Here is a 20413-nt window from a genome sequence, read left to right as displayed (position 1 = left end):
AGATGCTGCCATGCTTAATCCTGCTTATGCCGTTGAGCACCCAAGAGGGGGTATAAGGCCTACCGGTAGCTCCCTAACCCAACCGCTGTGAAGCCGCACTCCTTGTTGATACCTAGGATGCCTCTCGCCTTGAAAGCAGCCGACTTAAAAAAGCGCAACAATGGAACGCGAATAAACCATTCCAAACCATCGCCCAACTTCATGTAGCCCTTTTCCTTGACCCAACTCCTGTACGTCTACGACATTCCCCCCTCGACGACCTTACTCGGCCTCGACGATGGCAACGATTTCCTCGGCCTCGGCGCCGTCGGTCCCTCTCTCTGCGCCTCGACCGCAATCCACCACCATTCCATCACCGCCAGCGCCGTCCCCTCAATTTGCGTTTTCAGCAGCCCCAACTTCTCGGCCCACTCCATAATCAGCTCCGCCTCGAACAGCATGATAACCGGCTTCAGGGTCTTGACAAGCTCGTCGGCCGGCATCGAGCCGCGCGACGCCAGCGTGATCAGCACCGCACTAAGGTACTTGAGCCATCTGTCCGTGTCCACCTTGCCAAAGACATCACACCAGACTGGTACTGCACCTCCAGGGCCCCTCGTCGGCGGTGTTGCATCTCTTATGCGGCGCCGAAGGTCTGCGAGCTCCTCATCGTCGTCATAGAGGTACGACTCGGTCGGGACGATGTCGAGACGGAAATGGAGGTACTTCTTCGTGTACTTGCGCGTCTCGTAATTCAACGGTTCGTGGCCCAAGGGAACGTTAGGCTGGCCCGTGGTCTCAATGTTGACTCGCCCGCTGGCTTGCAGGTTTAGTAGGGCCATGATCATGCCGTCGTTTGTGATGTAGGTGACGCGCTTCTTCTTCTCGCCCTCAGACTCTCGGAATGCCTGGTCAAGCTCTCTCTTGAACTGGACAGCTTTGGCAAACTTTTCCTGCTGTGCTACTTTGTCGAGGGAATCAAGCACCCGGGTATTGAACCGCCATCGACGGCCATTGGACCATTTTGACGACGATTTGGAAATCACGCCCTGACGTTGAAGCTGATCGACACCCTTGATGATCAGTTCAGTAATTTCGGTTTTGCTTAACTTGGGGTAAAGGCTGTTTCGCCTGTGAAGGACGGCATCGGCCGAGTATGCCTCGACAGGTGTCACACACAGCGACCGCGTCCAAGACATGGCAACTACCATGTCAAGGCTCGGTTTCCGGTCGGCTGTGTCATCAACCGAAAAGGCGAGGGCTTCGGATGTCGCGTCCTGGAATCTGTTGAATACAGACCGCTGTGGGTGATAGTAGGCCTCTCTCCATTCACGATTCCCGTGTTTGAACTTGCGCAGCGTGAACTTCTCATCCAATGCGGTGCGTGTTGACGGGAGTGTCCGTCGCTCAGTTCCATCGAGACTGATAGTCCATTTGATCAGGCCCTTCCAGTCGTACGACAGCACGTCATCAAAGTTGATGGGCGGGATCTCGTTCCCGTATGCCTCGAGGAACGCGCGCCGGAACTTGTCAGCCAAGCTAACGATGGTCGATTGGCGGTCCTTCTTCAGACCACCCCAATAATGCCGGAGCTGGCTAATTCTGTCCTATTGTCAGTTATTACCCACATATGGATCGGGGTCGCTTACGTTTGATCAGGCATGAGTCGGAGCATTAAGCCCCAATCCACGACCCTGTCGACACCCCCGAGCAACGTGGTGACAACAACAAATGCAGCCAACCGAACATTCTCGCTGGACCAGTCGAGTTCTTCGTTCTCGTCGCCAGGAGCCCTCAGGAAATCGTCGGCCGTTTTCGGATAGGCAGTGTGTTCGCGCATCGTCTTTGTAGCTTGCAGTTTAAACTTCGGAGGTCTTCCCTGAACTCTCCGCACCTGATTCACTTCCGCTTTGTGCACGCGACGCTTCTTGTGTGCCTGGCCGGAATCTCTCGGAGCTCTCCCCAATCTGTTTCCGGCAAACAGGTAATCATGATAGGTATCATCCTCTAGGTCTTCATAAGGGAGGGTCTCGACGTCAAACTGCGTCTCCTCTGACCATCTCGGGGTAGCTGACATGGTCTTCGAGTTTGGCGGACACACATTGACGTAGAGGTGATCGGCCATCGCAAGATCCCCATTCAGAAGCCCCGGGACGTTCTGAGATTGTTCCCAGGCTGCGATCCTGTTGATCAGGGAGCAGAACTTGGCGTATTCTTTGTCAACCCAGAAATCCGCTCCAGTCTCCTCGGCCTCTAGCTTCTGAGCCATTTCCTCTATGCTCGAGCGGAGGTCCTGGGCTAAAAGGTACTTGTCAGGTGGCAACCGGCCGTCAAGCGTGACACTGGTAGCGTAATGCTCAACGAAAACAGGTTCTAGGCTTGACCAGGAATCGCTTGATGAGCCATTGAGAACAGCAGGCAAGACAAACCGGAACTTTTGGGATGCTGCATGGCTTTCCCCGGGGGCTGCATGAGACTGCTCGACTCCAACTTGATCAGGAGTAACATCTTCGTTGATCGTCGAATCCGTGAATTGCATTCGCTCTTGGTCTTCTACGGCATCCTTGGCGCCATCGTCAAGGTTGGTGCTGGGTCCCAGGAATTGAACCTCAGCTGGAGCTGGTCGAACGAGCCCGGCCTTGCCAATGGCAAAGAAAGAAGCTGGCAAACTAGACAAACCAGGATTTCTTATCCTCCCAAGCTCTGGCGGCAATTTGGACATGGGCTTGAGCGCGGCGGATAGTCTGCGCGCCCTGCGAGACCCTATTGAAGGCAATAGACTGTACGCCCTGATCGCTTCAACAACAGACGGGGGCTCCTTGTCCCATGTGGTGAAATCCCTTTCCGGGAAAACTGAAGATACCCTGTATTTGCGCCGGGCATCAGAGATGGGCCTTTTGGGGGACGAAATGTCGTCTTCGAAACCCTCGGAAGCTTCCCATCGGGGATATGCATCGCCTAGCCAAGAGCGTCCATGAGACGGAGAGGGTGGATTAGGGACTGGGCCCATGATTTTAGGATCCACAGGTATATCGTCGTCATACTGATTTGTATGTCCCCAATTCCTTGGCCCTGTCGAAGCTTCCTGGAAGCCAGTCCTTGCGCGCTTCTGGAAGGAAGGGGAACTTGGATCGTCGGCTGCCGATCGCTTTCGGCTATCGGAACCGTCTTTTCGAAGCTGTTCAGACTCACGGATCCAGAGAGGATCTTTCTTGGATCCTGCGACAGGGGCACTCTGAGTGTAATAAGGTGCGTTGAAGACTGCAATGTCATCAATCTGCCGCTTGCTGCGGAACTTCTGGCCGTTCGCGTTCTGTTTCCGATCCTTACCAGAACTCGACGGTTTCTTATCGAGCTCTTGTAATAAGGCCAGTTCCTCTTGAGTGGGGGAAAACGCAGTCGGTATGTAGATGCGCGGATAAGTTTCCCGCATCTTATGTTTCATCAAAGTGGGAATCCTCCCGGCCGGGTCCACGCCCGATCTGATCAATAAAGTGCACGTTTGCAACCTTCCCCTCTCCGTCTTCAACATGTGAGTGTGCATAGTCGCCAGCTTACGAGTCTCCAATGCCTTGACCGCAGTTTGGCAGTTTTTCCAGGTAGGGGGCATCTGGTTCCTAAATTCCTGCAAGAAGACCTTGGTCAGAGCATAAAACAGGGCTTTGTCGCCGGGAAACACGCCGCCATTGTTGTCCAGCAGATAGTTGATGATGTCAAATGCCTGGGCGGTTCGTCTCTTCGCATCTGTTGCCATGAGATCATAATCTGAAGAAGGCACGAATGGTCTAGCAACCGTATTCTCATCATGAGAATCGAGGGACGCCCATGTCCCCTTCACGTTTCTTTCGGAGGGCGGTTCCGGATACTCGCATTTTGAACGCTCTATCCGACCGGACACGGGGGATCCTCCCGTTGTTGGTGACGCGTCCCGAGACCCATGCGGCAACAGGGTTCCATTTGTACGCCGCACGTCAAACTCATTGACAGGGGCGCTATGTGATGGGATAGTTCCAGAGGAGAAACCCGCTCTCAATGCACCATCAGCCTTTTGTGGCTTTGTAGGCTTTGTTGGCCTTGTAGCCGCTGCCCTGGGGGTTGGCAAAGGAGTCAGGGGCTGAGATTCCATGTGGCCGGGAAGAGGAGCCCTTGGAATTCGGTCCTCGGCCAACGTGTCACGCTGGGGCCTGTCATCATGCACAATAGACTGGGAGGGTTGTATTGTGCGCAAAAGGGTTGGAGCGGGAGCATTACTATCCAACGAGGTCTTGGTCCCCTCAGTGACTGAGCGTTCTGCAGGAAAGACAATATTCCCGGCCAAGGTCGGAGTTACCGACTCAGGTTCTGCGTTAGCGCCAGGACCGGCAGGGAGCAAGGAAACAGTCCTCGGCATAGGCCTGCTTTGTTCCAGGACTCGGCTCTCAGGTTCCTCATCAACATCAACCTCTGCGAAATCAAGGCCCCGAAATTGCTGGGCGCGGCCCGGTAGTGACCTCATGGCAGCGCGAATTTTCAGCGCCGGGCGAGCACCATCTTTCTGAGGTTTCCGTGCGTTGCGGGCCAGTCGTGAGCGGTCCAAAGTGCCCTCATCCCCTACTTCAGAATGCGCAGAAGGAGTCGGTGGTGGGGGTGATGGTTTACGGCGTTTGCGAGACCGCTCAAGCAACGAGGCAGGGTCGAAGTTGGGGTTGCAGGGAACTTGAGCTTTCTCCAGGTGGTATTTCAAGCCGAGGTCATTTTTCCAGGAGCCGCCGCATGTCGGGCAAATCCAGGGCTTTGCTCCGCCGGCGAGCCGCTGTCCTTTCCGACCTCTACCCCGGCTGCCACCACGGCCACGTCCTCTACCTCGGGCAGGCCCAAGGTTTTGTGGAGCAGACTCAGCTACCGAATCATCTTGAGGTGCGTGCTGTTCATCGCGTTGATCAGGTTCGGTGCTGGGAGGTGCATTGATCATCTTAACCTCACGCATAATCGCCGCTGCTGTGTCCCGAACCTCGGCATCGTTGTCGTCGAAGGTGAAAATGTATGTAGAGGGAGAAGTGTCATCTTTAGGACCTATGATGAAAACCAGGCTTTTTTCGTTGCCCTCGGGGGCATCCCGCGTAGCTACTTCCTCAAAATTAACGTTGAGGGGAATAGTGACAGGCTTTCTATTCCCCCCTCTCCCGCCCTTGACAAAACTGAGACAGTTGTCTGAACGGCAAAGTCGCAACTTTCCGGGACCGCCGTTGTATCTGACTGCCATCACAAGGTCTTCTCGTTCCAAGTCTGCAGCACCGCTGCTGGGCGGCTGGTTGGCTTGATTGACTGAGGTGAAGGTTACAGATGAAGATGGTGTTTCTGCGCTAGGGTTGGGCTTGGCCAGGTCAAACTCAGCCGGTCCGTGATTCCCAAATGCCTCGTCAAAGTCCCGCTTCGGAGCCTGACCAGGCGCGGTCGCTGGATGTTGATCTCCTTGACCGGTCAGCTCGGAATTGGCCTGGTGAGTAATCCCTGAGGCGATCTCAGCATCAGCTGCCCTTTGTAACCGCGAGCCCGCCTGGAGTTTGCGTCTGGAGGAGGACCTAGACTTCTTGGCGATTTGAGACAGGGCCGAGAGCGAAAGATCCTTCGCGTCGGCGAAAGCCTTAGGCTTAACAGCTCCAAAACCATACGGATCAGTGCCAGTAAACGTCGATGAGCCGTCGATTGACGCCGGTTGCTCCTGGCTCACACCCTCTCCGGCGCTTGTGGAGTGACCAGCTTGGTTCGGCGGTGACTCTGCCGCCGGTACCGAAAACATGTAGGCAGAGGTCTTCCCCGTACGTACAAGCTTGCTGACGATTTGAAATTTCTTGAGGTGCGGCGGCTGTTGGGTTTCAGCAACTTTACTAAGGTAACTTGAAAGATACCGTCGATGCTGGTAGCCGACTGTAGCTACGCTAACTTGAGGATTCGAAGCCCCTTCAGGACCAGCCCTCCGTATAACCTCATAGACACTCTGAGCAATAGGCTTCTCTGGGGCCCAACCACTGAAGATACGCTTCAATTTGGACCGACTGTCGCCGCTCTTCTGCTCACCGTCTCCCGATCTGCCATAAAGCGCAAGGGCATTTGGTTTCGGCTCCCGATGCCGGGTAGGATCCGAATATTGGGATGTCTTCTTTCCTGTGGCGAGAAATTTGTCCCACTCTTCTGCACTTGGCTCTCTCACGAACTTGAGGCAGTCTTTGAACACCTTGCGTGATGATCCCGGGAAAGAGGCAGCTGTGTACTTGAACACGCCCATGTCGACCAAACGCTGGCAGTTCTTGGCAAGGGTCTTCATTTGCCATCGTTTGCCCGAAACACCCATTTTGGTCCTCAGATCAGAGTACCGGATGACGGTCCAAGCCTTGACAACGCCCACAACGGTCCTACCGAGGGCGTCCATGTCGATGTTGTTTCCGGTCCAGCGCTTATGCCATGGAACGGGTTCCAAGTCTTTGGTCAAACTCTCGGGCGACAGGTCAAGCCCGCATGTTTCTTCCTCGACAAGTGGAGGAGCAAAATCGATCAGCCACAGCCTGCTGGTCTTCATCTTCTGCACAACAACTGTTCTTTTGGCGATGTAGCCTTTGCGGGCGAGCAGGTCTGTCCGCTTCGGCAGCGAGCGCTTGTCCTGGTTGACCAAGCGGCGAAGATCGCTTTGAAGGATACCCTCAGCCCTAGCGGTTGCGATCCCTTGCAAACAGGCCCATTCAAGCGCGGGCACACGCTTGTAATCCACGCCATGATGGGCCAAGGTCTGCCACACGAGCTCCTCGGAGGGTTGTATCCTGGGTCGCGTGGTAAGCACCTTTTTAGACCCTCGATTGTTCGCCTGGCGACCGGCTGCCGAGACTGACGCATCCCGTGCCCCGCTTTTCTCTCCCGATGCTAGCTCTTCCGTTTCGCCAGCTGTTACGGCCTCCGGCAAGGCAAGCGCTTCACTTAGCTCGAGGCGATTCCATCGCTTGTTGCCACCGATGAGAATTTGTGGACGAGAACGCAGCCAGTCCCAGGCCCAACGGGCTGAGGCCATCTCGGCGTCCGTTAGGGATCTCTCGAGGTTTGCGGGCTCATCGACCCCTTGCAGCCCCTTAGACCTATCGTCGAGAGTCGCCCCATGTTGTTCAGGGATGACACTCTGATGGTACTGGCGAACTAGTCTCAGCAGCTCAGATATTGTGATTCCTTGGTGACAAAATGTTAGCCTTGTGTCTCACTGTCAACATTTATGCAGGGGTGCTTTCTGCGGCCAATCGTAAACTACATTTGCAACGCTCCGGCGAACCAACTTAGAGCGATGAATGACTTGAGACAGTGGTCAACAGGAAATACAGATGGCATATAAATACCGGCAACTTGGAAGGCGAATCCATTGACAAAACTGAACATGCTTCATTTGGAGAAGAGGCCTTCCGCCAAGTAAAACTCAGAGAGACAGCGAATGGTAGATACAATGAGGAATTAGACTCACCTTTCTCTCCAGAATACGCGATCTCGGGGATCAGATCCTCCAAGAGGACCTCAAGGCCGACTCCGCTCATTATGGGGATGCTGCTGGCTTCATTGTTAGGGGAAGAAAATTTGGCTGATGGGGAGTCGATGTCGGAATCGAACCCGGGTGTTCGTAAAATGATAGTGGCGGAGATTGAAAATGGAGGGGATCCTGAAGATTTTGGGTTTGGTGGAGGGGCAGAAGGGTTGATCGAGCGAAAGGTGGGGTGTCAGGTACTTTGGTACTCTCACTTGTAGTTTTGTATTTGCATGTGCTCACAGATAAGAGGCACCCTTTCCTCATTTCAAACCATTTCGCGCAATCAAATAATGATGTAGACTTGTGGCCGAATCGGAAAAGGCTCTCAACTCGATTGTCGGCTTACTGGAAGGATGGAAGGTGTCAGCCCTGTATCATGTTTTCGCAGCAACCCTCCCAGAAGCAGGCAGCTGTACGAAGGCACTTAAGCATGTCTGAGTCATCTAATTACCAGGCACAGTAGCTGCTGCCCTTCATAAACACAATGGGCATTCGCTAGATATGTTTGTTCCAGCTTTTTCGCTCAAGTAACCACTGCAGGCCTCCTTTCACTCATCATCTTTCTGTACGAAGCAACCACCTCCTGCCGGATGCCTTGCAGCTCCTCTCGTTGCCGGAGGCTGCCCGCAGCCTTGGGAATCTCATCCACCGCGACGGCCGCGCCACGCACCAATGTGTTCTTCCGAGGAAGCTTCAGTTCCGGCGGAGCATGCGCAACATCGTTGAGACCAACCCTGGCCTCACCCCTTTTCTTCACAATCTCCGCCCAGGGATCGTCTTCTGGCCCTCCCGCCTCGCCAATATACTTGGCCCTCTTCCCCTTCTTCTTCTTCTTCCCCTGGGCCTCAAGCTCCAGCTTCCACGATACCCCAAGAGCCTCATTCTCCATCTCTCGCTCCTCGGCCAACTCCCGTTCCTCCTCCCGCTTCTCCTGGATCTTCTTGTCAATGGCCCGCCACTCCGCGTACATGTTTTGCATTTTTCTCTCCTTCTTTGTCCTCCTAACCTTCAGCCCAAGCGGGTCCTTGCCGTTCTTGACCGTCTTGTGAACCAGTCCGCTAAGGGGCAGCGCAGCGTCCACACGCTGGCTGAATTCCGAGAGCCGCTCCCCTGGCCTAATCTTGAGGTCTTCGGCTGGTGAGGTTTCCGAAGTTGCTGCAGTGTCTGCTGTCCCTTTACCTGTCGCGTTGCCTTTCTTTTTGCTCTTGCTCCTGCCCTTTTCCGGCGCATCACCATTATCCAGGCCTGATCTCGGCTTCTTGCCGTGGGCGAAAGCCATCAGGCGCTTGAAGGCGCGAGGCGCATCGTCCGTATTGGCGTCGCTGCGCTTCCTCTTGAGGGCGCTCTTCTTTTGTGGCTCATTCGCTTTCTTCTGCTCCGCATTCTTTTTTGAACTGATTGACGGCGGGAGTGGTTTGGCGATTTGAGTCGGTGGAAGTTCGAAGCTGCCCGCTGTCAGAGATGGAACGCAATAGTTCGAACAAATAGCGACAACTTACTCTGACTCTTTTTTTTCTCGCCGGGTATGTTTGTGCGGCATATTGATCAACGACCCTCGGGTGGCTGTACAGATTCCTGATGTCTCTGCGAAGGTAGATAGTGTTGAGATTGCTCTCGTAACCAAGCAGCAGCTCATCAAGGGACGAGATCCTGCGGAAAATTTCCCCACTGCATCTAAGATAAGATAAGCACTTGGTCCCTGTCCACATCCCAGTCCATCTGCTTAACAAATCTGAGCCGAATCAGCCGATGGAGATCCATACAGTACAATACATTTTCGAGTTTACGGATACATACGACGGAGTCCTCAACTTGAAGCACATCGCATGTAGTTCTGGTGAAACCATCGGGACAGTACTAAGAAATTGGGATTCAAGATTACAATCAAGTCTATCCACGGAGTAGCGCTAAACAGCTTGCAATGTGCAATCCTGACCTGCCATATAGAGAAAGTACGGAGTACCTACCCAGGGTAGCAGTTAATTACGCGACATGGCCATCGCCTCAGTTAGAAATAACGTCGCATGGAAACTTGCACCAGTTGGCCGGCGGAAGAGATCAGCGTGGGCGGGGTTAAACCGGTCGCTTAGGAACGCCGTTTATCGGGCCGGATCTGCGCAAATCGGATCGCAATTCCCGGCAACGTGATCTCCCGCTGCGCCGCATGAATCGCCGTGTCGGCTGGTGGGTCTGGCCGGGGTGAAGTACCGAGCCCAAATGGTCGTTGTTAATAAAAGAGCAACGCCCAGCCCGTGGTTTACTCGGCATACGGCCCCGAACGATTGTCTTTTGGCATCTCGTTGTCCCGCTGCCCAGCTGAAATCCCACCATGAGTTTATGGACTTCAAGAGAGCCCAAGTCGGGCATACAGTCCGAATACATCGCCATCCCCGGAGACGTCGAGGAAGGTGGGGACCTTGCGCTACGGGACGACGGCCCTATTATTCGACAAAAGCCCAGGACGAAACTGCCACGGAGCGTATATGCCATAATATGCGGTTTAGTGGTCTTGTATGTTTAGACCAAGTGCAGATCTCAGCTGGCATTCACACTAACTAGGTGTACAGAGCGCTGGTCCTGGCCTTGAGCCTTGGTAACCAAGTTAACCGCCGTGTGCTCAGTGGACGCGACAACAAAGAGGACCCTTTTGCCAATTGGGGCAAGCCAGGTACCGGCACTGACGGCTTAGCGTGGTATCCTACCGATTTTCTGCGAGATGTGTTGCCCGTTCCGTGCCACTCTCACAACGACTATTGGCGCAGGGTTCCGCTCTTCTCAGCGCTATACGCGGGCTGCACCGGCGTTGAGGCGGACGTTTGGCTGCGCGACGGCGACCTTCTCGTCGGCCATGACACGGCGTCGCTGACACGGAACCGCACGTTCCAGTCGCTCTATGTCAATCCTCTAGTCGATATCCTCACCAGGATGAATCCCAAGACGGAATTCTACAACGGAAATGGGAATGGCGTGTTCGACACCAATCCATCGCAGACCCTGGTCCTCATGATCGACCTCAAGACTGCCGGGCCAGAAACATGGCCGGTGGTCACGGAACAGCTTGAGCCGCTGCGCGAGAGGGGATGGCTCAGCTACTCCGAGAACGGGCAATTCCATCAAGGCCCCATCACCGTGGTCGGGACGGGCAACACGCCTTTCGACCAGATAGTTGCAAACGGAACATACCGGGATGCCTTCTTCGATGCGCCCCTGGACCGCCTTGAGAACTCGACCTACGACGCGACCAACTCGTATTACGCCAGCACCTCTTTCATGGAGGCCATTGGGGGTGTTTGGTGGAAAGGGTCGCCGAGCGACGAGCAGCTGGCAAAGATCAGGGCCCATATCAGCGAGGCGCACAGTCGGGGGCTGAAGGCGCGGTACTGGGAACTGCCTGGATGGCCAATTCACGTGAGGAATAATGTTTGGAAAGTTCTTGTCGACGAGGGGCTTGACATGCTGAATGTTGATGATTTGGAGGCGGCTACGAAGGAAGACTGGGCGAGGCCAGGAACCTTCTGAACCTGGAGGATGTCTCCAGCAAGTAGTTATCTACATTTGATACCCAAGGTGCCCCTCCACGGAGGGTAGACCGCAGATCTTGAGATGGCCCAACGAAGCGTGATTGCGGCACTAGGTCCGAGTCAGTCCGGCCGGACAGATACTTGTGCGTGGTCAGCTATAGCCTATTGGTGTAGCTCCAAAGCTTCCCGAGTCTCCGATTTATCTCCTGCGGGGATAGAGAAATCGCCCGGAGAGCCGGTAGTGGGGTCCACCTGCAGCTCCATGACGTCCAGCAATCAATACAGTACCGCGGCAGAGAGTGGGAGGGGGAAGCGGGGATATCGGGGCTATATATCTCATGCCTGGATGAACTCACATATTCTCATACAGACCTTGGAAGGACGCTGAAATTGAGAACCGCTCAACTACTCTCCACTGTATTCAGAATGGCAGACCAACAGAAACTCGCATCCCTCGATGTAGGTACTCTATTTGCCCTGTATGCGGCCCGGAATAAGGGAGCATAGAAGCACTGAGTATCATTGCAACATAGTCCTCCATCGTCAGCCGCCTGCCCTCCTTTGCGCCGACACTCTTTGAGGCCAAGACGCGGAAGAACCTCACCTTTGAGGAGATTGCGCGGCAACTTGGACGAAGCGAAGTCGCCGTGGCGGCCCTCTTCTATGGCCAAGCACAGGCCTCGCCCGAGGACGTTGAGAAGCTGTCCAGGTTGCTGGACATGTCCCCCGAGGCCCTTGTCGGCATGATGGGCTTCCCTGATCGTGGCCGCGCGGGACCCATGCCACCCGTCGAGCCCCTCATCTACAGACTGTATGAGATTGTGCAAAACTACGGCTATGCCTTCAAGGCGGTCATGAACGAGAAGTTTGGCGACGGCATCATGAGCGCCATTTGCTTCAGCAGCAAGGTGGAGAAGGAGGTGGATGAAAGCGGTGCCAGCTGGGTCGTGATTACCCTCAAGGGAAAATGGTACGCTCGGTTCCGCTTGCGCTATTCTCCCTGTTCATCTCTTTCCTCCTGTCCCCAGCCACCTGCTTTGACAGTTTGACTTGTGGTTTCCTTTCGGGCTCTTGATTCATACCTATGATTCTGTCATGGCTTCCTTTTGATTTCCGCCCAGGACTGGTCTGGACTTTCTCCCTCCTTCCACCCGCAGCGTCCAGTTTTGCGCGATCAATACTGACACAAACAGGCTTCCTTTCACTCGATTCTAAGTGGTTCGAGACCTTGAGTCGAGTTATGTGGCGGTAGAATCGGTGAGGCCATGTTTGTGCTCTTTTTACCAGAGCATTCACTCATTGGGACCGAGAGGTTGCCAGTTTCTAGATTCTCCCTGTCAAGTCCTCCGCTTTGTGCTTGCCAGATTCCTAGCCACATGGCTTTTTTCTTTCTCATCAGGGTCAGGAACAGCGTAACTCGATTCTTATTCGCTCGGGATTTGAATGTGCATTCGTTGGAAACTCCTCGTGGCCCTCGTGGCAGAGGGAGGGGCGGGATAAACAATACTAAGGTGTCAGGGGGAACAATACTAAGCCCAACGCCACAACAACTCGAGCATCTCTATCACCGTCTCAAAGCAAACAGACCCTATGTCCAGGGGAATGAATGAAGCAAAAACATTCGAAAAAAGAAATCGCTGGCGATGTAAACATGTCAAAGTTTCCCATTCGTTGTCCGACATGGCATCACTTTCCGTTCCTCCCTGACATTCCCTTGTCCTCCAAGGGACAATATGAAGAGAACAATATTAAGAGTCGGACACTGGGACTCGGGGAGTGAGGCATGTCTTTATCCAGGAAGGATCTTCATGGCCAAAGAATCAAAAACGTCAAAGGCACGCACTTGCTTACTATTGTGCGTAGTTTGATCCGAATGGTGCCACGACCTGCAGGCATGGTCACGAATGCCAACGGCGCCGAGGACTTCGAGTCAAGCTGGCCAGGGAAAAAAAGTATAATAAGCACCATCCTTTCCATCCTCAAGCCGACTTTCCTCTCTCTCCTCATCAAGATATTCTGATTCACACAGAACCATCAAACCAATCAATCAACATGCCTTCCACCACTCAAGTTCAGGTCCCCAAGACCAACCTCAACCCCTACTGCATTGTCATGTAAATTGACAACCCGGGGCCTCCCGGAGGTCAAGATCACACGGGGCATCCAGCCGATCGGCATGAGTTAAAAGACGGGTCCTCTCTGTCATCTTTCCATCTGATCTCGACCGACAACTCCCCTTTCTCAGTCAAACCCAACCCTTCAAAGTTGTCTTGACTCGTTCTGCTCTCCTCTCAGGACTACGAAGTCACAACTTTGCGGGGCGGGAGAGATGGGAGATGCCTCGTCGTGTCTTGCCGAACCCAACCACCAAAGTCAATTCGGTCTCGGCCTTTTTCCATCTCAAACCCTCTTCTTTTAGACTGCTCCTCGGGGCACATACACTTCTACAACAACGCTACAGTTGAAACGGGCTCCCTGGCACGCTTCTCGGCACTTCCCATATGATCTGGATCTTCGGTGTTTTTCCATCCGATCGCCAAACTCTCAGGACGGATGATTCAGATCCTCGGTGCATGGACAATACGCAGGGCAATTTTTTCCGGACGGATACTCGGCATCGCCACTTCAAGTTGAGGTATCAAGCGCCTTTTCAGCATCTTCTATCTTGCTTTGAGCCTTCCCAATGCCGGCGATGGGACGAGGAGATTCGCGACCTTCTTGTTCCATTTTGGGGAGAGACACAAGAGGGAAAGGAGGTTGGTGGGCGCTGCTTGATTGGATCTGAATAGTTTCATTTGCATTTGTACTGGGAGATAGTGGGGACGATGGGGGACATGGAAGGGAAGGATCTAGGAGGGTTTTGAGGGCTGTTATGGGCTGTCTCTTTGACTGTACTTTTTGTCGATACTTCTTCGGGCATCCGATTTAGTATACACAATCCGAGGCCGAGTTGACCAAATCTCTTGTCTTTGATGATGGTGACTGCATGATTCTCAACATTGAGTGAGTGGTGCTGCTTTAGATGATGAGTGTGATCAGAATCTGTGAGCATGTGCCTGATAATTGTTCAGCTTTGCGTTAATCAAGGGAACTTTCGATTTTATTTTATTTTTTTTTTTGCACCTATTTGGCCCAGTTAAGCCAGCATATCGGCAGGTGGGAATACCCATTCGCTTGAGTATTTCCTCTAGACAGCTCCTGTCTGGTGTATACTAGTACCTTCTCGATCACGACTATAAATAGGGTAGATACCAAAGGAGGTTGAAGGAGGTAGTGATCGATATGAGCCTAGAGTATCCGTACTAGTGATACCCATGCGGGCAACCCACGGTGAAGTTCTGCAGACAATCTTGTTACAATTCCTGAGGGTGACCGAGCAAGTGGGAAAGACGGGGGGTAAGCCTGAGGAAGGGCGGGACAGTGAATTTTGTTGCCTGGCACCAAATGTGGCCTCCAGATTTTGCTCTGGTGTTGACGAAAGTTGGAAGCCGTTCAATGACTTGACGTTCAGGACCGAACTTGATCGCATCACATGAAAGCCACGTGACTACGTTCTCGGAGATCTTCATTGGCATGGGAATTGGGAAAAGTGCCCCGCTGATAAGCTTCGTCCTTCGTTATCTCATATCTAATCTTATCGCTCAGCTGCAATCCTCAGACTCAAAAAAAAGTTTCGGCGACAAAGCTGCAAGTCCTATACCAAACTCCCTTCGTCGTTCCCCACTACCAACAAAAGATGGCTAAGAAAGGCGCGACACAATCCCTCAACGCAGAGCCCAAGGCAAAGCAATCTGTCACAGACAGAAAGTCAAAAGAGCGAAAAGGCGACCAAAAGAAGGGTAAGAAGTCCATTAGTGGGGGGATAGTGGACGACGAGGAACAATGGGAGGACAAAGATAGCGAAGACGACAAGAAGGTGGCACCGAAAAGCAATGGCAGCAAGATAGACAATCGGCAGCACGGAGATGAAGAATCAAGCCATGAGGATGGCGAATCAGAGGATAGCGAGGACGATGAGGATCAAGGGGGCATCGACATTGCAGGGATAGACGATTCTGACTCGGAATCAGAGCTTGGATCCGATGGAGATGGCGACAGGGAAGACAAAGATGACGCTGAAGAGGAAGAAGAGGAGGAAGAAATTGACGTGGACGAGCTCATCTCCGACTTGGACGAGGAAGACGAAGAAAACATCGCCGCCGGAACTCGCACGCGACAGACAATCTACAACAAGGAGGGGCTGCTTGCCGCTCTCCGGCGCTTCGCCCTCGACACCAACCCCAAAACCGTTCCCTTCGCATTCCACCAATCCGTCGTCTCTTCCAAGCGTACAGAGGAGTCAATTCCCTCTGTCGAGGATGACCTCCAGCGCGAGTTGGCTTTTGTGAATCAATCGCTCGAGGCAGCGCGACAGGCGCGCACATTGTTGCGTAAGGAGGGAGTCCCCTTCACCCGGCCGACAGATTACTTTGCCGAGACGGTCCGGAGCGACGCAACCATGGAGAAGGTCAAGGCGAAGTTGATCGAGGAAGCGACGGCAAAGAAGGCAGCTGCCGAGGCGCGCAAGCAGCGCGACCTCAAGAAATTTGGCAAGCAAGTTCAGGTCCAGAAACAGCAGGAGCGAGCGAAGCAGAAGCGCGAGGCTCTAGACAAGATCAACCTGCTCAAGCGGAGTACGTTATCCCATCTGATTTATTTGTCATGCTTCATGGTTCGTTTAATGGCCTCGGTGCTAACTTGTGCTACCCACAGAACGTCAAGAAGGCGGGTCTTCCGCCCTGGGCACTCATGAGGCGGACGATATTTTCGATGTAGCAGTCGACAACGAGCTTGCCTCGCAATCAAACAAGTCCTCCAAGAAGCGCTCCGCCGGGGATCACGGCCAGCCCAATCCTAAGCGGCAAAAGAAGAACGCCAAGTACGGGTTTGGCGGCAAGAAGCGCTTTTCCAAGTCTGGCGATGCCATGTCCTCGGGTGACCTCAGCGGCTTCAGCGCCAAGCGGATGAAGAGTGGCGGGAGTGCCACTAAGAAGGTTGGGAAGGCGCCGCGGCCGGGTAAGAGTCGGAGGAAGGCAATGGCTGCGAAGAGGTAGAAGATGTAAGGGAGTAAGTGTACGGAGTACAGGGTGGCGGAAATGGAGCTAATTGCTTCGATGCGCAAGAGGCAAGGGTGTTTCGTCTGTTTATGTTAATAACTCTGCATGCGGAAATTGTGCGCGTGGAATGGGCCCAGCCAACCACCGAGTCACAACAAGCAACTCAACATGAACTCCTAACGCCTGTCGAGGGCGCAGGAATGTATGGCTGAATACCTAGGACCTTTGTTATCCCTGCCTTGTGTCCCCGATTGACTGGACTAGACCTCTAATGGATCCTTGGAAAACGCAGCAAGACCCTCCGTCATTGTCTCCTTTCGACCCACACACCCGGGCCATGTTGACAAAGAAGATGGGGGCAGAAAATCGATTCAGGGGTAACACCAGCAACGCTTCCCTGACAATGTAGTGTAGGACAAAAACTCGGGGAATTGATTGTTTCGAAATGTTGATGCAAACCTATGCTATTATCTTGTGATGGTATCACCAGGTAAATAAGAAACATATGCTCGATCTGGCCTGTTACTCCAGAGTAAACGACAGCCACGCCGTAAACGGTCGGTCTCCTTTCCACGCCGGGTCCTTCACCCTAGTTACTATACTGTTATCCGGACGCCATCCTGCCGGCTCGTTGTCCGTCCCGCTCCAAGAGAGGCATGGCGTTCTCTCACCACTTCTGAGTCAAGGCTCGCCGCACCACCGCTGCCGAGGCTCAAGTCGTAGCGGAATGTCTCCCAAAGACAGCCCGGGCGACTCCCTCTGATCGTTTCTCCGTGCCAGGCAGGTCTTTCTCACATCAGGATTGGAATACCTCAACATAAGATGTGGTATATACCCCCTATTACCCTTCCTCTGCTCTTCTGTTCCCCGAAGGCCAGCCCACCACGGAAGAAACCGGCTCCGAAGATTATCGTCATGTTCATGCCCCCTCGTCACCATATCGGTCATGTTCAGGTATCTTTCAAAAACAAGGAGTTGCCAACAGAAAATCCCAGTCCCCTTATTAAAAGATATATTCGTCCCTGGGACGGCAATGGACGGAGGAAAGCATCCAACCTCCTCGCCCTCCGCTTCAAATGTCAGTCAACCCAGCCTGACCAACAGTCAGGGGCAGTTAGATCCCCACCATAGTCGGCATGGCACGGTTTTGCTTATCAGCATTCCGGGTGTCCAGACCCATGACCGCCACAAGAGTGTTGCAAGTACAGCGCGGCTCACCTACCCTTAGAATCGCAACACTCAGACACATAGACTCAACCCACCCACGCAAACATACCTCGAGAGAGGACACAAAACAGGAGTGGACACGGCACAGAGGGAAGAAAACCACTCCTTTCATTTCATTCATCCAACGACCATAGCCCGCACCATCATAGCAGGGCATAAGAAGAAAAGAAACGTAATATATATGAACTCAATCGCATCGTCATAAAAGTAGGAGAAGACACGAACAAGAAAAGAGAAGAACGCCGGCTAAGTATTGCTGCTGCTGCTGCTGCTGCTGCTAGAGAGGGAGAGTGGCAAGGGCTCAGCTTGCTCCAGGTTAAATGAGACTTATCATGCCAGAACCCGATGACGCGCTCCCAAAATCCAATCCAACCCAATCCAAGATGGCGAGCACGGAACTTCATACCCTTACCGACCGGAAGTAGTTTGACCTCGAAAAGCCGTTGACGAGTCCCTCCGGTTCAAGCGGTAAACAATCACATACAAACAGGAGAGTGAAATAAGGGAACGTATACAATTCGTGAGGCCGCCGAGTATGTGTCTGTGGTCCATGAACTTTACCAAGGAAACACAAAAAGTCTTGAGACGTGTGGAAAATGTTCGAAGGACTCATCCGAATCCTCGTGGTATCGTTGCAACGCCATCCATGCCATGCCGGGGTTAAGGAGTATGTAATGTATGTGTATGTGCCGTGTGCTCTGCGGCAGAGATGAAGTGCTCTGCTCTGCTTTGCTTTGCAGTGTCTCGTCATGCCAGGCTCGGAGCCAGCCAACTAAAAGTTTGCCAGTAGACATTATGGAATAACGCCATGCAAAGAGGTATTCCGGGAAAGGGAAGGAAAACCTGAAGGGTATCAATAACGACCATGATTTTAAAGAAGCGCTTTCCATATTATTGTGACGCGGCAATGCACCAGTGGCGGTGGTATGCCCATGCGCTCTTTTGGCACTCCTTGCTGCAGTATTTGGTCCGTCGGCAGCGGCGGCACTTCGCAAACTGCCGAGTGTACTCTTCCCACTTGCCGCACTGGTAGTAGGCACACTGCCGGATGCCGCCGCGCGTGTCGTCCTTCCGGCACAGGTTTCTCATAACTACCCCGGCCCAGTATTGCATGTCGGTGCTGTGGTACCGGATCGTGAACTTCTCCACAAGCGGGAAAATGTTCAGGTCGTTCGGGAGCAAGTACTCCTCCTCGCATGTCTCATCGTCTTCCTCCAGTTCGGCCTCGAGGGCGGCCGGATCGACACCGTCCAGAAGCCGGATCTCTTTCCCAATCTTGAGTTTGGGAACCAGGTGACTCTTTTGAAAATACTTTCGGAGATTGCAATACTTTGAAACATACGCCAGAAGCTGAAGCGACATCAACACATCTTCTTCCCTCGGCATGGCAGCGAGCAACTGAGGATTCGGGCTCAGTTGGCGATCAAGTAGATAACGCGGGACGCTGGCGTTTGGCAAACTCGGTTGCGGCGGGCTCACTAAAGTGGGTCGATTAGGAGAGAAGCCGATGGTAGGGACTGGCGTGGGGGTATTGTTTGTGGGAACGCTGCCGTCGACTGGACCTTGGTGTGTAATGTTGAAAGTCCCGGCTTCTTGAGTTTCGGAGACAGTAGGGGTCGTCAGTTCGATTCCGCCACCACCCATGATGCTTTCACCGTCCTCTACGGTAATCTCTTGGACGCCAACGGCGGGTTGCATATCTCCAGTGCCAGACATCTCGGTATCCTGAGACTCATCGGACACGATGCTATCGGCGTTCATGTCATCTGTCTCGGCGCCGGTCGAGTGCTGGTGGCGGATCGACGGCCGTCTTCGGGGCCGCAACGAAGGCGCAAGGATGGAGGCGGGTCGCACGGTGGGAGACCGAAGCTGAGGGGGCGGTAAAGGGGTTGTAGGCGAAGCGGGTTGAGAAGCCAACGTCGACCGAGGGAACGGAAGCATGCCAACGAGGCGATCGGTGTCCCGAATCGGCCTGAGAAACCCGCCGGCGGTATCCATGGATGGCACGGTAGGCGCGAGCGACTGGGCAGTGAAGGGAGGGGGAGAGGGAATCGTGTGGCGCGAGTCATGGGGCCGGCCGTGATGGTGCGGTATGTCGGCAGTCAAGGGGGTCCGGTCCGGCGGCGGTGTCACTTGAAACTGCGGCGCAGTTGGTGTCACATCACCATTCGAATGGACTACCGCCGTCGACGGGCCGGCCAAGGCCGCAGACACATCAATCGACGGTGGAGGTGCTTGCCGCCGAAATGTTCGCTGGTCCACATCCAGGTTCCCGGCCCTGGAAGAGAAACTAGATGATTTATGAACGCGGCTGCTCCCGCCGAGCCGGTGACGCTCCGCCCTTCTGGCCTCCTCTGCCTTTTCTCGGAGTTTCTCGATGACCTTGATGTAATTGTCAAGAATTGTCGCAATCACAGGGACCATATCGGCCTCGACGACGCGGGTCCGGACAGCCTCTGTGCCCCTAACGCCTATGTTGACGACGCACTGAAAGGCCAGATTCCACTTCCACATGTCCATCATGTCTTTGCTGCGCCCTTGCTTCAGGATACAGACAAGCTTTTCGATGCCGCCATCGACCGTGAGGATGTCGCGGATGCGAGCGGATGACGTGGTGAGATACGCAAGGTGATTTAGCGAATTAATTAGGGGCAAAGTGGATGTGCAATCGAGTGCTCGTCGGTCATACAAGGCCGTGGTGATGCCCACGGATGCCTTGTTGACATTGGGTATGCTGAAATTCGCTTCCCTCATCTTGGCTCGCCTGCCACCAATCTCAGAGGTGGGCTTGCGGCAAGACAGTGGGACAGGCGACAACCAGAATTTGCTGCGACTTATGACGGCGAGTTGAGAATATTTCGTTCCTGCCTAAGTTGATGAGATAGTGTTGGAAATGAAACCTTTCGAGTCGTTCGTTTGCAGGAGGAAGAATGGGTGCGCAAGCACGGCGTACCTGGTACTCCCTTCTGAAGACTCGGAAGGGCGAAACTCGCTAAGCGTCAACCCTCAGAAACGTCGACTGGGAATCAACGCCAACGACCGATGAAGAACGA

General features: G+C 53.7%; 8 protein-coding genes across 8 annotated transcripts; 3 read left to right on the top strand and 5 right to left on the bottom strand.

Moving 5' to 3' along the window:
- Nucleotides 1–3: 3 nt before the first annotated feature.
- On the bottom strand, nucleotides 4–7189 carry N656DRAFT_597371 (uncharacterized protein). The gene is made up of 2 exons (XM_064810236.1): nucleotides 1629–7189; nucleotides 4–1581 (listed from the first exon to the last, which is right to left on the bottom strand). The coding sequence occupies exons 1-2, from the start codon at nucleotides 7016–7018 to the stop codon at nucleotides 237–239; spliced, it is 6735 nt and encodes a 2244-aa protein (XP_064671331.1). The 5' UTR covers nucleotides 7019–7189; the 3' UTR covers nucleotides 4–236.
- A 76-nt stretch (nucleotides 7190–7265) lies between these two features.
- Nucleotides 7266–7559, bottom strand: N656DRAFT_777758 (uncharacterized protein). The gene has a single exon (XM_064814883.1). The coding sequence runs from the start codon at nucleotides 7524–7526 to the stop codon at nucleotides 7275–7277; it is 252 nt and encodes an 83-aa protein (XP_064671330.1). The 5' UTR covers nucleotides 7527–7559; the 3' UTR covers nucleotides 7266–7274.
- A 193-nt stretch (nucleotides 7560–7752) lies between these two features.
- N656DRAFT_729130 (uncharacterized protein) lies at nucleotides 7753–9056 on the bottom strand (the record flags this gene model as incomplete). Its single annotated transcript, XM_064812610.1, has 2 exons — nucleotides 7753–8961; nucleotides 9016–9056. 2 exons carry the CDS (start codon nucleotides 9054–9056, stop codon nucleotides 8040–8042), a joined length of 963 nt encoding a protein of 320 aa, XP_064671329.1. The 3' UTR covers nucleotides 7753–8039.
- A 789-nt stretch (nucleotides 9057–9845) lies between these two features.
- Nucleotides 9846–11035, top strand: N656DRAFT_706581 (uncharacterized protein; the record flags this gene model as incomplete). Its single annotated transcript, XM_064811365.1, has 2 exons — nucleotides 9846–10022; nucleotides 10076–11035. The coding sequence occupies 2 exons, from the start codon at nucleotides 9846–9848 to the stop codon at nucleotides 11033–11035; spliced, it is 1137 nt and encodes a 378-aa protein (XP_064671328.1).
- Nucleotides 11036–11408: 373 nt separating this feature from the next.
- Nucleotides 11409–12424, top strand: N656DRAFT_777756 (cyanate hydratase). Its single transcript, XM_064814882.1, has 3 exons — nucleotides 11409–11496; nucleotides 11571–12007; nucleotides 12231–12424. The coding sequence occupies exons 1-3, from the start codon at nucleotides 11464–11466 to the stop codon at nucleotides 12250–12252; spliced, it is 492 nt and encodes a 163-aa protein (XP_064671327.1). The 5' UTR covers nucleotides 11409–11463; the 3' UTR covers nucleotides 12253–12424.
- Nucleotides 12425–14690: 2266 nt separating this feature from the next.
- N656DRAFT_597059 (eukaryotic rRNA processing) lies at nucleotides 14691–16413 on the top strand. Its single transcript, XM_064810235.1, has 4 exons — nucleotides 14691–14876; nucleotides 15108–15710; nucleotides 15790–16143; nucleotides 16202–16413. Exons 1-3 carry the CDS (start codon nucleotides 14774–14776, stop codon nucleotides 16128–16130), a joined length of 1047 nt encoding a protein of 348 aa, XP_064671326.1. The 5' UTR covers nucleotides 14691–14773; the 3' UTR covers nucleotides 16131–16143; nucleotides 16202–16413.
- A 313-nt stretch (nucleotides 16414–16726) lies between these two features.
- On the bottom strand, nucleotides 16727–17884 carry N656DRAFT_597042 (uncharacterized protein). Its single transcript, XM_064810234.1, has 2 exons — nucleotides 17260–17884; nucleotides 16727–17198 (listed from the first exon to the last, which is right to left on the bottom strand). Exons 1-2 carry the CDS (start codon nucleotides 17515–17517, stop codon nucleotides 16815–16817), a joined length of 642 nt encoding a protein of 213 aa, XP_064671325.1. The 5' UTR covers nucleotides 17518–17884; the 3' UTR covers nucleotides 16727–16814.
- A 123-nt stretch (nucleotides 17885–18007) lies between these two features.
- On the bottom strand, nucleotides 18008–20396 carry N656DRAFT_597027 (uncharacterized protein). The gene is made up of 2 exons (XM_064810233.1): nucleotides 20314–20396; nucleotides 18008–20193 (listed from the first exon to the last, which is right to left on the bottom strand). Exon 2 carries the CDS (start codon nucleotides 20112–20114, stop codon nucleotides 18252–18254), a length of 1863 nt encoding a protein of 620 aa, XP_064671324.1. The 5' UTR covers nucleotides 20115–20193; nucleotides 20314–20396; the 3' UTR covers nucleotides 18008–18251.
- Between the last annotated feature and the right edge of the window lie 17 nt (nucleotides 20397–20413).

Source organism: Canariomyces notabilis, assembly GCF_033297395.1.
Source record: "Canariomyces notabilis strain CBS 508.74 unplaced genomic scaffold N656scaffold_7, whole genome shotgun sequence".
Lineage (NCBI taxonomy): Eukaryota > Fungi > Ascomycota > Sordariomycetes > Sordariales > Chaetomiaceae > Canariomyces > Canariomyces notabilis.
Note: the sequence above shows the minus strand (reverse complement) of the source record. Positions and strands in the feature narration are given on the sequence as shown.

What these genes read in the sequence shown, in the direction of transcription:
- N656DRAFT_597027 (XM_064810233.1), bottom strand. Translation starts at nt 20,114, where the DNA reads ATGAGGGAAGCGAATTTCAGCATACCCAATGTCAACAAGGCATCCGTG.
- N656DRAFT_597059 (XM_064810235.1), top strand. Translation starts at nt 14,774, where the DNA reads ATGGCTAAGAAAGGCGCGACACAATCCCTCAACGCAGAGCCCAAGGCA. An exon ending in AAAAGGCGACCAAAAGAAGG is followed by an intron (nt 14,877 to 15,107) that starts GTAAGAAGTCCA and finishes ACTCGGAATCAG; the next exon opens with AGCTTGGATCCGATGGAGAT. An exon ending in GATCAACCTGCTCAAGCGGA is followed by an intron (nt 15,711 to 15,789) that starts GTACGTTATCCC and finishes TGCTACCCACAG; the next exon opens with AACGTCAAGAAGGCGGGTCT.
- N656DRAFT_597042 (XM_064810234.1), bottom strand. Translation starts at nt 17,517, where the DNA reads ATGCCCTGCTATGATGGTGCGGGCTATGGTCGTTGGATGAATGAAATG. An exon ending in ACCGTGCCATGCCGACTATG is followed by an intron (nt 17,199 to 17,259) that starts GTGGGGATCTAA and finishes TTTGAAGCGGAG; the next exon opens with GGCGAGGAGGTTGGATGCTT.
- N656DRAFT_777756 (XM_064814882.1), top strand. Translation starts at nt 11,464, where the DNA reads ATGGCAGACCAACAGAAACTCGCATCCCTCGAT. An exon ending in AGAAACTCGCATCCCTCGAT is followed by an intron (nt 11,497 to 11,570) that starts GTAGGTACTCTA and finishes ATTGCAACATAG; the next exon opens with TCCTCCATCGTCAGCCGCCT. An exon ending in ATTACCCTCAAGGGAAAATG is followed by an intron (nt 12,008 to 12,230) that starts GTACGCTCGGTT and finishes TGACACAAACAG; the next exon opens with GCTTCCTTTCACTCGATTCT.
- N656DRAFT_597371 (XM_064810236.1), bottom strand. Translation starts at nt 7,018, where the DNA reads ATGGCCTCAGCCCGTTGGGCCTGGGACTGGCTGCGTTCTCGTCCACAA. An exon ending in CGACTCATGCCTGATCAAAC is followed by an intron (nt 1,582 to 1,628) that starts GTAAGCGACCCC and finishes ACAATAGGACAG; the next exon opens with AATTAGCCAGCTCCGGCATT.
- N656DRAFT_777758 (XM_064814883.1), bottom strand. Translation starts at nt 7,526, where the DNA reads ATGAGCGGAGTCGGCCTTGAGGTCCTCTTGGAGGATCTGATCCCCGAG.